Source organism: Miniopterus natalensis, chromosome 17 (genome assembly GCF_054644295.1).
Source record: "Miniopterus natalensis isolate mMinNat1 chromosome 17, mMinNat1.hap1, whole genome shotgun sequence".
Classification (NCBI taxonomy): Eukaryota; Metazoa; Chordata; class Mammalia; order Chiroptera; family Miniopteridae; genus Miniopterus; species Miniopterus natalensis.
The window spans coordinates 34,259,158-34,272,202 of NC_142097.1; the positions used below are offsets into that span (position 1 = coordinate 34,259,158).

Below are 13,045 nucleotides of genomic sequence, written 5' to 3' on the forward strand. Positions count from 1 at the left end.
GTTCTCAGAGATTCTGACTCAGTTGGTTTGGGATGTGGCCTGACATTGGAATTTATCAAATGCTCCAAAAACCCTAGGTTTTTAAAAAAGTTGTGACGGCTTTTCACTATCCTACGGGGCCAGCTCAAGTAGTTATCTTCAACCAAACCCACCCGAGGCTCTGGGCGAGCCATCTTTCTGCACTGACGGTGATTAATCACTAAGTTTGCAGGTCATTCATTAATGAATTTGCAGTTAGTAACTAGTTAGCCAAGCAAGCAATTGGCTAACTAATGGAACGGTTAGTTGGCCTTTCCTCTTGTTTATGTGTCGGGCGCATAGTAAGCACTTGATAAATATTTCTTTGGGTAAATGAATCCGTGAAATGGAGATAAAATAGAATTAACACAGCATCAAATGAGACAGGAGCTGTGAAACCACTTTGTAAATGGCAATACTCTGTACAGATGTAAGAATAACAACTTACATGAGAAACTACTTTAAAATTTAGGGCCAGGACAAAGTTTGTTCCCCAAAGAAATAATTTCCATATTTCTGAAATGGAGAACTACCATTTGCCCTGCTGCTGATAAGCCAGATTTTCCTCTCAATAATAGCAACTTTGTCAACACTTGGTGACGGCATATATCCTTTCTCCTTCTTGCTTTATCCTATTTTGTCTTTCTACTTCTATTTTTATTAGCTTATTTTGGTTATAAACCACCTAAGCCTTTTTGGGAAAGAGATGGGATAAAATACATTTTAAAAATACTTGGGAACTAACCTTTATTAACTATGTACCACATGCCAGACATTTACATGCATTGACTTAGCCAAACCTCACTATAAGCTAGTAGATTGGTATGATTATCATTTTATGTAAGTGGTAAGGGATTTGCCCAAGGTAACACAGCTGCTAAATGGTGAGCCAGGACTCAGAGCCAGGTTTCAAAACCAAGGTGAGCCTGACACCAAACCTGAGGGCTTTCCCCTAAGCCAGCCTCCTGCACGCTCCCCACTGGGGATCGAGCCCGCAAACCAGACATGTGCCCTGACAGGGAATTGAACCTCCATCTCCTGGTCGACTATTTGCTTACCTAGCTGAGAAGAGTTTTTGTACCTTGAACTCCTCAAATCAGTTTTGGAAAATAAGTGATCAGGCCATGTATCAGCAAATACTATACTTCATCAATTGTCAGCTACTCCATTATTTTACGTACCACTCAGAAGAAATAACACTAAACAATGACACATCGTGTATTTTAAGATGTATCTCAGTTTCAGAGATGTCAAAATGTGAAAAATGTGAGCCCAGCCGGGTGTTGAGCATCGACCTAGGATCCAGGAGATCGAGGTTCAATTCCCGGTCAGGGTACATGCCCGGTTTGCAGGCTCGATCCCCAGTGGGGGGCGTGCAGGAGGCAGCTGATCGATGACTCTCTCATCATTGATGTTTCTCTCTCTCTCTCTCTCTCCCTCCTTCTCTCTGAAATCAATAAAGATATATTTTTAAAAAGTGAAAAACGTGCCTTAGAATCAACAAAATAAGATATTCTATTCCAGTCATGGAGGTGCGCACACAGCCTCCCTTTCTCGCTTCGTTGCTTGCTGGCTGGTTCGCGTCTTCCTTTTCATCGCCAGAGCCTTGCCTGGCCCGTCCATGTCTCATTTCTCCATGTCATCACGAACAAATATTGACTTGAACTATGGGTCCAAAGACCATGACCAGGAGTCCACGGGTCTCCAGAAAGCCTTGCACTTACAGAAAGCCTCCACTCGTTTCTCTAAAGAGCCGCACTAGATGGTCTCGTTATGAACTTCCTCCAATCACTGTCAACAAAATCTTCCCAGGATCTGTCCTAACTCTGGCCTTCACATGCTACCTGGAGATTCACTGCCTTCCCTGTGCACCATTCCCACGCAGGAGTTGGTTGGTTGGTTGGTTGGTTGGTTGGTCTGTATACGGCTTTATTTACAAGGGATTTCCCTACAGGCTGCTGGAGAGGACATGGGAGGGGGCTTGGGAGCAGAAGCTGAGGCGTGTCATCCAGTTCTCCGTAACACAGGAAACACGACTCCTGCCCTCTCCCGAAACACCAGGGCCTTCCCTTTCTCCACTTCGGGAAGCTGCAGGATGCAGGGAGGTTTAAGCTTCTCCACCCCTCTTAGATCTTACCCCCCCTTCCTGGTTTGGGGTTTGGGACTCCAGGAGACAAGTCATGGAGGGAAAATGGGGCAGCAGGGTCTGTACTGCTGGGGAGAGAGGGATCCTTGGGCAGTGGGCCCACTGCGGAGCTGGGTTACAGGCGGTTTGCTTCCTCCTTTGAGTGCAGGGGGGTCGGGGAGGCACCGATGCTGGCTGTCCATTTCCTAGCGTTAGAAAAGAGACAGATCCGCCCAGGGAAGGAAATTCTCCCTCCTGTCCCCTTCAATCTGATTTTGAGGTCAGAACCTGGACAGGAACAGAGGCTGATGGAAAGGTTGGGAACACCAGTGGAGGGAGGGGATCCTATTGACAGAGGGCTCTGGGCCTTTGAGATGAATGGGCAGGCCTATCCTTGACCTAGCATTGTGGGCCTGGGTCCAGCTGGGAGGTTTGGGAATGAGCTGAGGTCCACATGGGTCTGTCTGCTGTGGGGCTAAAGGGTCCAGTGGGGAGGCAGAGAGAGCGAGAGAGCGAAACAGAAGTGAGTGGAGCCAGTGGGAGCCAGAGGCTGTGCGGGGAAGTCCAGGCAGCTGATGGAGCCTCTTTTTCTGAGGCCCAGAGGCCGACTGGCTCCGAGCAGGGCTTCCTAGACCGGAGCAGGCATTGGGCTTCCTCTTCAGCTCCCTGGGATCTCGGGGAGCTGCTGCCAGAGTCCAGGTCCTCGCTGCAGTTTCCCCAAGAGGCTCTGCCAAGCCTGGCACCTTGGAGCCTGGGCCTCCGCTCGGATTCGGAGGCTGGCGGAGCACCTCCCCGCCGCGCCGCTCCGGCCGCCTCCCGTCGGGGCGCGGGGCCTGCCCTCACCCGTGACCTCCGCGCCGACTCCGAGGAGCGCCAGGCCGGGCCCGGCGCCCGCTCCTCCCCGGGCCCCGACGAGCAGGGTCCGGTGAGCGGAGGGGCCGCGCTCAGACAGGCCGTGCGGGCGTCGCGGCGGTGCGCGGGGCCCCAGGCCGGAGCGCGCGGCCGGAGCCTGTAGGTGTGAGAATGTGCCGGCGCGCTCGGTAGACGGAGCGCCCGACCGCGGCGCGGGCGCCGGCGACGGGGGCGCGGGCGGGGAGGAACCGGGGCTGGGAGCCGGGCTGGGACGGGGCGCGCGGGCGGGAGCCGCGGCCGGGGCTCGGGCGGGCGGCGGGCTGGACGCGGCCCCAGCCGGCGGAGCGCCCGCGCGCGGGCCGTCCCGGGTGTCGAGCCTCGGGGGGAGCCGCGCGGCGCGGCCGGGCCTGTCGCCCGCGCTTCCCGCCCCTCTAATCTAAACCATGCGGGCGCCCGGCCCGGCCCGGCCGGCGGGCCCGTGGCCGCAGGGAGGGCACCGGGCGGCGCGGTGGGGGAGCGGGCGCCCGCTCCGGGCTCGGGGTCCTGGGGCGGTGGAGCCGGGGGACCCTTGAGGCCCCCGCCACCGGGGGCCGCAGGCGCAGACTGATTGACAGCAGCGACGTCAGAGGTGGAGGGGGGGGCGTCCCCGCAGGGAGGGAGGGAGGGCGGGAGGGAAGGAGGAGAGAGCTGAGGCCCCAAAGTGCAGCCTCGGAGATCAAGGGCCCGCTCCAGAGCCGGGATGTGACCGGCCTCGAGGGCGCGGCGGGCAGAGGGATCCTGACCTAGCGGCCCCGACTCGGAGCCCCGGCTGTCCAGTGTTCCTCGGACCCGAGCCTGCAGTGGACTCGGGCCGCAGGCGCCTCCGCATGAGGCAGCGCAGTTAGGGTGAGTGTGGGTTCTGGCGGGGACCGGGGTGAGCCAGGCGTGCGGGGCGGGGGCCGCCCGAGCCCAGGGTTAAGCTGCGGGGTCGGGAGAATTAGCTGGAAAGGGGCGAGTAACGAGACCGAGACCTCGGGGACGGTGAAGGCGAGAGGGCGGAGAGAAGTGCCTCAGGTCTGGCTGCCGCCTCGGCCCAAGTCCCGGCGGTTGGGTCTAGGGACCCAAGAGCATAGAAGCGACAGAGCCAACCCCAAAGCAACAAGGCTAAGCCGCGGTAGCCTTGGAATTGGCGTTTGCAGAATAGGAAAGGCCGGGAAAGAGGGCCGGGTTAGGAACGGTGAATATCGGCAAAATTAAAGCAAGGAGCATTTTATGTAAATAATGCTGGCTGATCAAGAATTATCAGGGTGTGAGCAAGCAATTACCAAAGAAACCGGCTAAGCGGCTTCACTAATACAGTATCCGGACTTTAAAAGGACAATGCAGTAATAGTCACTTTCAGAACCAAGTGAAAATTGTAACCACAAATTTAAAAGAATCATAGACAAAGTAACTCCAAATACAGGAACAATGTGATAAGAACCAATGTATTAGAGTCAATAGCAATAGTATAAGAAATAGTAATAGTGTAACAATTGATGAAAATGTAGGGGAACTGTGAGTAAGAAATACTATTCAGGAAAATTGTAATATTAGTAGAATTGACAGAATACTATCATATAATTTATTGTTGATACTATAATGAATTATTAAAATAAATATTAACCCAAATCTTATGAGCAATGGTAATACAAATAAAGACAGCAAGTAAAATTGCTGGAGTGATATGACAATTTATGACCAAGGTATTAATCGTCCCAACAACAGTATAAATAATGGTATAGTAATGAGAAGTATTGTACCAATGTGATGAAAATAACCAGGCTATTAAGAGCTGTAGCAATATTACAGATTATGACAAAACAGCAACAAGTAAGGATGTGATGAAAATCACTAGTGAATTAAGACCTGTAGCATTACCAACAATGGCAAAGTAACAGGATATTGTGACAATGTGATGAAGAATACCTGGAGTGTTATGAACAATACTAAGAAAACAAATAAAGGCAAAATAACAGGAAGCGTTATAAGGATGCGAAGAAAATTAAGGTGAATATTAAGAACAGTGATGTTACAAGTATGGTAAATAAGTTTTCGAAACTGTGACAAAGAACAACAGAGGCTGAGGAAACATTTTAGGGGCACAGAGTAAAAATTAAAATAACACTAGATTGACACGACCTATTAGAACACCAGGCCCTAGAATGATGGAGCACTGACAGGAAAGCAAGGGGCCCATGTTTAATAATGATGAATTAATAAACCAGACCAGTACTTTAAGCATAAAGTACTAAAAATAAAAAGTGCCAATAACCTATGTGATAGGATAAATATTCTTAATGTTATTGAACTGAGCAGACTACCGCTCTGACGACAGAGATAATTAAAATGTAACAATTCCCCCCGTGCAAGAACAATGTCCGCAGTAATCCGGAGGGAAAAGAAAAGCGCTGCTCTTGGAAACCGAGGCGGCTGCAAGCAAGGCCGCGGGGCCGCGGGCCGCGCCGCAGAGGGTCCCGCAGAGGGGCGAGCGCGCGGCGGCCCGGGCTGGGCGCCCACCCGCTGCGCCTGGGCCGAGGCGACCGCAGGGACCCCGCCTGGGACAGCCAGGCGGGAAGGAGGGAAATGAGCGGGCGCCCCAGCGTGGGCGAGCTGACGGGATTCGGCTCCCCGGCCCGGAGAGGAGCTGAACCCCGAGGAGAGCACGGGGAAGCCCGCATCCCGAGTCGGGGCGGCGGACTGGCCTCGGGGAAGTCGGGCCGCGGCTGTGCTCCGCACCCGGCAGGGCGGAGAGCCCCGGGTGCGAGCCGGCGGGCGCCGCTGCACCGCTCCGGGGGTGACAAGTGTCCCTGGGAGGACCTAGTGGCCAAGGCAGCATCGCGCCAGGCGGCCCCTCCTCCTGGCCCCGCGCGGGCCGCCGCACCTTGGAGCAGCCGATCTTGGGCGCCCATCCCGGCTGGCACCAGGTAGAGTGGAACCCAGCGCCTTGTTCCAGAGCTGGAAACTACCCTGGCCACGCAGCGTCCCCTTGCCCGGGGGGCTCCTGGGTTTCCGAGTGGAAGCCTCCGACCCCGCACGTGGCCCAAGGCGGTTCCGGCGCTGGCCATGCGGTGCGCCTTGCTCCCTGCTGCTCCTGGCCTGGGGACCAGCGGCGCTGTCAGCCTTATCTTTACGGGCTTTTCCCAGCCCCAACTGGCCCCGGCCCCTTTTTATCTCCTCTGTTGCACTTGGCTTATTTACTTTGTGAGGCCCTGGGAGCCGACGTCTAGGCCCTGGGATGGGGAGGCCAGTGGACAGGAGGGGTGAGGGGCCTGGCCTTTGGAATGCTCAGAGGGATCCAGGGGAGAACAGAAAAGGGTAGGAAGAGAAAGGGGGAACATCCCGCCACAGACACACATATAGCGAGGCAGCCGGACATACAGAAAGCACCACCGGCACTTGCCCAGACCCAGAAGAAGGGAGAGGCGCAGGGAGGCAGAGGGAGAAGCGGAGATAATTCAGGTTAACACCCGTGATGGAGGCAGGACAGGCAGGTCCTTGCAGGCTGGGCTCTCAGCCTGATAGCCCAGGACCAGCGGGCACGTGGGCAGGCTGGTGAATAGTCCTAGACAGTTGGGAAGGATGGCTGTGCCCTGGGGCGGGACTAGGCTGTGCCTGTGAAGGGGACTCACCCAAATGGCCTGGTCCTTAGCTGGGAAGGGCCTGGGTCCCTTGCCCCAGAGCTGAGCCCTTTGGAACTAAAAGTGTGAGGAAGCCAGTGCGGGTGACTGAGGTCAAGGCTGGGGAGGCTCCTGGCTGAGTTCAGGGCCTGCCTTAGGAGAGGGGCTGCTTGGGGGACCAGGAGGCTGTGGGAGGGTGCTGTGGCTGGGTGTGAGAATGTGGGTGATGCGTAAGGTGACTGTGGGAGTGGGAAGGTGCAGGAGTAAAAGCCTTTGAGTCTCTACCTGACTGCTGTCTGAGTGGGTGAAGGCAGATGGGTGAGCAGGGACATGGGGCTGCCCAGCTTTTCTGAAGGTGTGGAGCCCAGGAGCCTGGGTCCTGCCCTCCTGGCCTGGTTCTCCTCTCCTGTCCGCCCTGGCCCAAAACTGAGCCTAAACACAGGTTACCAGGGAACAGCTGAAAAAGACCCAGGCCTTAGGCTCCACTGGAGCCAGGCAGGAGGGAGCGAGTGGGGGTACAGCTGGGGCCATGCCGAGAGGGCGGTCCTTCCCCCCCACACCTACTCATCACACAGCCCCACACCCTGGGCAGGCAGACCTCGCCGCGTGCAGACCCTCCCAGGTCCAGAACCCAGAAGGAGGCCAGAGGGAGGAGGCGAGGGTCCCGCCCTGGCATATTCTCCCTCCCGCAGCTCGGGAGGGGGCGGGGTCCACGTGCGCCAGGGCGGCCTCCCCAGCCGGGCCCGACGACACCCCGACCCCCACCCCCTGCTCTGCACGAGAGGACCACGGGGGCCTCTGGCCAGTGCGGACCTGGGCATGTGACTGGTGTGTGCTGTTCCCGCAGGAGATGCTGCAGGATAAGGGCCTGTCGGAGAGCGAGGAGGCCTTTCGGGCCCCGGGCCCCGGGCTCGGCGAGGCCAACGCCGCCAACGCCTCTGAGCCCGCGCTGGCCGCGCCCGACCTCAGCGGAGCCGCGCTCGGCAGCTCCCCGGGCCCCGGGGCCGACGCCGCCGCCGCCGAGCAGGTAGGTCCGCGCCCGCCGTCGGGCAGAGGTCGGCGTCGGCCGTCCGCAGGGCCGCCTGTGCCAGTCCCCCCGCGGCGCGCAGGGCTCGCTTCCTGGGGCACCTGGCTGCGTCCTGCGCTGTCTGCTCGGCGGGGCTCCCCTGGGCAGGGGCTTCCGTCCTGCCTCCACTTGGACCCCTCTGAGCGACTCTGGGGCAGGTGGCGGAGGGGACCCCGGCGACAGCGACGGGAGCCCAGGAGAAGTGTCCAGTTCCAAGGGCCCTGCGAGGCGGGAGGGGGTGGGGGCGAAAGCCTGGGACCGAGCGGGAAGAGCCACCCGGACGGCCGGGTGTGCGCGGGAGCGGGGCTCAGAGGCCGCGGGGACTTCATCTGCACGGTCACAGGGTGACCTGATGACAAGGAGCCCGACGGTGTGCGCGCGGGCCGTGGCCTGTGCTGTGCCGCGGGGTCCGGGGCGCGCGTCCCGCTGGGGCCGGGCCCTGGGGGTCCCCGCGCCTCCCTCCGGCCTGCGGCTGTGCCCGGGCACCGGGAGCGTTTCCGTTCGTGTGCACGTGGGTCCCCTACCGCTGCGGGGGCAGGGTTGTGTCCTCTGCCGGCCCGTCTACAGGTGCAGCTCCGAAGGACGGGGATCCGCCACTGATCACATTTTTAAAAAATTCATCAGCGGCACGGAACAATTCCGTGGAAGGAAGCCCCAGGCGGGCCGGGCGGGCAGGGTTTGCGCGGCCCCCGGCCTGTGCGCTCCCCGAGGCTCCGCGGGCCCGCCGACCCAAGCCCCTCCCTGCCTCCCTCCCAGACCATCGAGAACATCAAGGTGGGCCTGCACGAGAAGGAGCTCTGGAAGAAGTTCCACGAGGCGGGCACGGAGATGATCATCACCAAGGCGGGCAGGTCAGCTCCGGAGGTTGACGGGCCACCGGCGGGGGGCCGGCGGGCGGGGCAGCGGGGATCCCCAGGGGCTCCCAAAGAAGTCCTGTGGGCCTCCGGCTGGGGAGCAACCGGAGTTCCCTCCACAGCCCTGGCCTTAGCCCCGCGTCCTGACGGGACCTGGCCTGGGAAGCCGCAGGGGGCTACCCCGCACCCCGGGAAGGAGGAGGGTGGGCAGCACTGTGTAAATGATGCAGGTAGGGTCTCCTTGCCAGTCTGTGCTCGGTGGTTTGGCCCCGGCGTTGCTCTGCCCTCCTTCTGGGAACCTGCAGGATTCCCCAGGGCTGCTCGGATGGGGCACCTAGAGATGCCCCTCAACCCATGGAGGAAGGGGACAGGAACACGTCTTCCTATTTCCATAATGTTTTGGGATCAGCCGAACCCCAAGTCTCTCATCCCCAAGGCGCCCCTTTCTGTGGCCAGCACCCTCCCCCCCAAGGGCCAGGCAGCCTTGGGCCCTGTGTGTGGTGTTTGGGGAGCAGCTGTGGCGGCTGCCAGAGAGGAATGATTTATAAAGTGGAAACATCTTTAAAATGCGCTGGTGTCTGTGGGAGAGAACCCGGAGGAGCGGAGGAAGATGCAGGGGGGGCCCGATGGGGGGGCTGGCTGGGCAGGTCTCGGGTGGGGGGCCGCGGGCAGCGAGGAGAGCGGCTATCAGGTGAAGGGAGCCGGCTGCAGACAGAGAAGCTGGAAAGTTCAGGTTCAGGAGCCCCCTCCCCACCCCCCCCTCCCCACTGCACCTCCTCCACATACTGGCGCTGCACTTTGATCCTTGGGGGACAGGTTAGGTGTGAAACTGTCCCTTGGCCTGGCTGTGGGCCCATACCTGGGTTTCCTGAAGACCAAGATGGTGAGGCATCGGGGGCCAGGACTCTGGAGTCAGGCGGCAGGGGCTTGGGTTTCAGCTCAGCTACTTCCATCTGGGCAACCCTCAGGCAAGGGTCTCTGCCCCTCTCGGCTCCAGCTGTAAAATAATAGGTCCTTCTTCAGACAGTTGTATGGGGAGCACTCAGCACACCTCCTGCACATGTAAGCACACAATAAACACCAGCTATAACATTAATATAACAAATGCTAATAATGTGAACCATAGTTAAGAGAAATGTCTGGTATCCACTCAGCGTTTCCCCCCTGCTTTTTAGAGAACTCTGTTGAAGGGCTCAGGCTCTTCAAAGGAAACAAAAAGCTGGTGCTTTGCAGCGTGTGGGGTGCTGGCAGGCCTTGCTCGTGGGGTTTCCTTTTGTTTTGTTGAGGGTGGGGGTCTGGGCCCTCGGCTGCCCTCACGCCTAAGTCAGGGAGTGGGCTGGCCACCCAGGTTCTCTCTAAGGAGAGGGAGCAGTTAGATGTCAGGGCCTGAGTCTGCTGCATTGGGGGGCTGGGGAAGAAGATTGCATTAGGGGAGCCTGGCAGAGGTGCCACGAGGGACGGTCACTGAGGACAGTAGGGGCCGCGCATCACAAGCCCTGCCTCCTCCTAGCTGAGTGCACTTGGGCAAGACCCTAGACTTCCTGGGGCTCGGCGGTGTTAGGGGAAACAGATGGTGGCTGTGGATCTACCTGCCACCCTTTCTTTTCCCGTCACTGTGAGACTCAACCCAGGGATCACCTGAGCAGTGCGTGGTCAGCTGCTGAGCGGATTACAGGTGTGAAGAGGGGGGATTTATTTCTCACAATTGCTGTGGTGGATGGAAGGATTTATGACTGAGGAAGATTCAGAGCTTCCATTTTTAGGCAGCAGAAATAACCTTGTCTCTAGAAAATAAATGGCCAGCGTGTTCTTTGGGCATGCCTGGCCTCTGCCATTTTGAACAAAAGGCATGTGTGATTTTTCTCAGGGGGGTTTCCTGCATCTGCTTGGGTCCTCCCCCCCCCCCACATGCGTGCCTGAGCGCGCGTGTAACACACTCACACTTCCAGAGGTGACACTCCAGGCAGACTGTTGTGCCTGATCCTAATGAAGGCTTAGAGATGGGCCTCAGGGACTGATGATATAACTGAAAAACGGTTGTGATGATGTCGGCAAATTATGGATTCATCACAGTCTTTCATTTCTCTGGCAGAAAGTTATTCTTGAACCAGGTCTAGTCCTTGAGAAAGTCACTAGCCTCCTCCCTCCCCCCCAGTTCTCACAGACCCTTTTCCCTCCTGCATAGCTGCCCACTGACTTCAGAGACCACTTTCACTGCTCTGATCCCTGTGTCCCCTCCCCCCGGTTGCCTCTGTCTCATGGGCAGCCGCAGGAGGCGGCTTGTGGCTCTTCAACCTCCTGTCCATGCCACCCAGCATCCCTCCTGGGAACTTCCATTTCTCAGCAGATGACCTGGACCCTTCTCCTAAACCTTGACTCATAGGTTCCTAGACTGTTAGAATTGGACATAAACCCTGACCCCAGAGAAAGAATGCACTTGGCTCTTGCAGATAGAAGCAGAGTTAGGCAATGACCAGGTCTACACAGGCCAAGCAGATGCTACTCCACCCCCAGAACAAAACCCCAACTTTGAGAAGCCTCCTTGGTTGCTTATTTATAGGGCCAGTTCAGTGTTTTGAACGGGGGTGTTGCTCTGCCCTGGAGGCCCTGGCTGGTGAGGGGCGTGATAACTGTTGTCTGGATGATGGAAGGGCGGGTCCTGGAGAAGAGGGAACAGAATGTTCTCAAGTCAGTTTGAGTCCATGGGTCACAAGCCTCTGGCCTCTTGCCTTTGAAGGTCTGAAGGCCACGAGAGTGAGTTTGAATTCTCAAACAATTTGATCTGGCGAATAAAATGCCAACCACAGCGTGGCACATCAATTTCTGAATGCTCAGGAGCCCCTGATGTCCGGGATAAGAGGTGGCCAGGTCCCTCTCAGGCCCCAGAGACTGGAAGATTCCTGCTGCTGACTGCAGAGAACAGACCCCTTCCTCTGCCTCCTGACATCCCTGCCAAGCTTGATCCATGTGAGAAACTGCATTTTTCTCCCAAACACAGATAAAAGTGAGCTCCACAAAAATTTAAATATAAACCTCCCCAAAATGAAAATTTCCTAACCGTCTGACTGCTCTACTCCTAGGTCACGGTTATGCCACCAGATAAATCTCCACTATCAGCCTTCAGAGCCTGTTGGGTTCAATGTTGCTTGTGTTAGTGACAGTGAATTTGCGCTTGAAAAATGAACTACCGATGAGAACTCCTGTTGAACCTGTATTGTTTGTTTTTCTGAGGCAGGGATTTGGCCTGGCCTAATCCGGGCCTTCAAAGCCAATTGCCCTCGCTCTGTATACAGAGCGTCAGAGCTCAGTGGCGCGGCTGATAAGAGAAGTAAGGGTTGAAGACACTGGGAAAGTGGGTTGGGGAGAGAGGGCTTTGATCTCTTTCTAAAGTATTTTCTGAAAGCAAAAGTCTATCAGAAGGAAATGTCTTTTAAAAAAAGAATCTAAGAGAAGCAACTGACCTTCCAAAACAGCATCCATTCCACACACCCTCACTCCTGCCCCCACCTCAGGGAAAATATTTCTCAAAAATGCTTCGAGTGAATTAGAAAACTCCGTGTGTGTGTGTGTGTGTGTGTGTGTAAGTGGAAATAAATTATGTAGCTGTGCCGTTGCCCTCAGAAATCATTTGGCTACAAAAGATTGGGTCCTACAACAGCCCCCAAACCCAGCCTCGGTTGCTGGGCCCTGGCCTCTTCCCCACATATCCAGAATTCTTTCTGAAGATGCCCAGATACTAGGGGTGGAAAGATGGGTGGGATTTTCTGTGGAACCCTCCCCCCCACCTTTTGTCTGCAGCCCGTTCCTTGCAGACTCTGGGCTCCAGGGTCTGTGCATGGGGCGCGTGCGCTCGTGGGTGTGCGTAATTTTTAATGTCGATTTTATTGAAGTGGAACATTCCTACAGAAAAGTGAACAGTTCTTAATTGTACGGCTCTACAGACTTTCACAGAGTGAACGCACCCGGGGAACCACCCCCCAGGTAAAGAAACAGAACATTCCCGGCCGAGCCCCCCTGCGTGCCCGTCAGTCACCACCCCCCCCTCGCAGCCTCTCTGCAGACTTCTCACCCCTTCAGTTTGGTTTTGCGCCTGCGTTTAAGGAAAAACACAGGTAGCGGCTCCCGGGGTGCCCGATGCCCCCCGGGAAGTGGGAGCTGCGGCGGGTGAGAGGCGCGGCCCCGCGCAGGTGGGGAGAGCCCGGCGGCCCCTCGGCCCGCGCTCCCGCCCCCCGGCGGTGCTTGGACTTGGCGGCTCTCTGAGCCCAGCTGTAACTCGCCTGTTCCCGCTCAGGCTGCATTTAAGGGTTTGTTGCCAAAATCAAAATGCCCGAAACCCGTTCTCGTCGCCCCGTCCGAGGCAGCTTATCTTAGCAGTTCATTCTAAAGCCATTTCCGAGTATGAAGTAGATAAAGGCTGAGCCCCGCACCCTTTCAGAGCCTGTCTCGTGATCAGAGGAGGAAACCCCGGCTTTCATCTCCTCCCCAGGCCGGC

At 57.1% G+C, this 13,045-nt stretch overlaps 1 protein-coding gene across 3 annotated transcripts in view; it reads left to right on the forward strand.

The window, feature by feature from the left end:
• Nucleotides 1–3,687: 3,687 nt before the first annotated feature.
• Nucleotides 3,688–13,045, forward strand: part of TBX4 (T-box transcription factor 4) — a 28,403-nt gene continuing 19,045 nt past the window's right edge. For 2 of the 3 annotated variants that reach the window (XM_087826256.1, XM_087826257.1), the window contains exons 1-2: nt 6,495–7,660; nt 8,456–8,550. In XM_087826256.1, the coding sequence (XP_087682382.1) occupies nt 7,163–7,660; nt 8,456–8,550 (593 nt within the window). In that variant the 5' untranslated portion in view covers nt 6,495–7,162. Of the gene's footprint in view, nt 3,881–6,494; nt 7,661–8,455; nt 8,551–13,045 lie in introns of those variants that run through there. The other variant, XM_087826258.1, reaches the window with a different exon arrangement.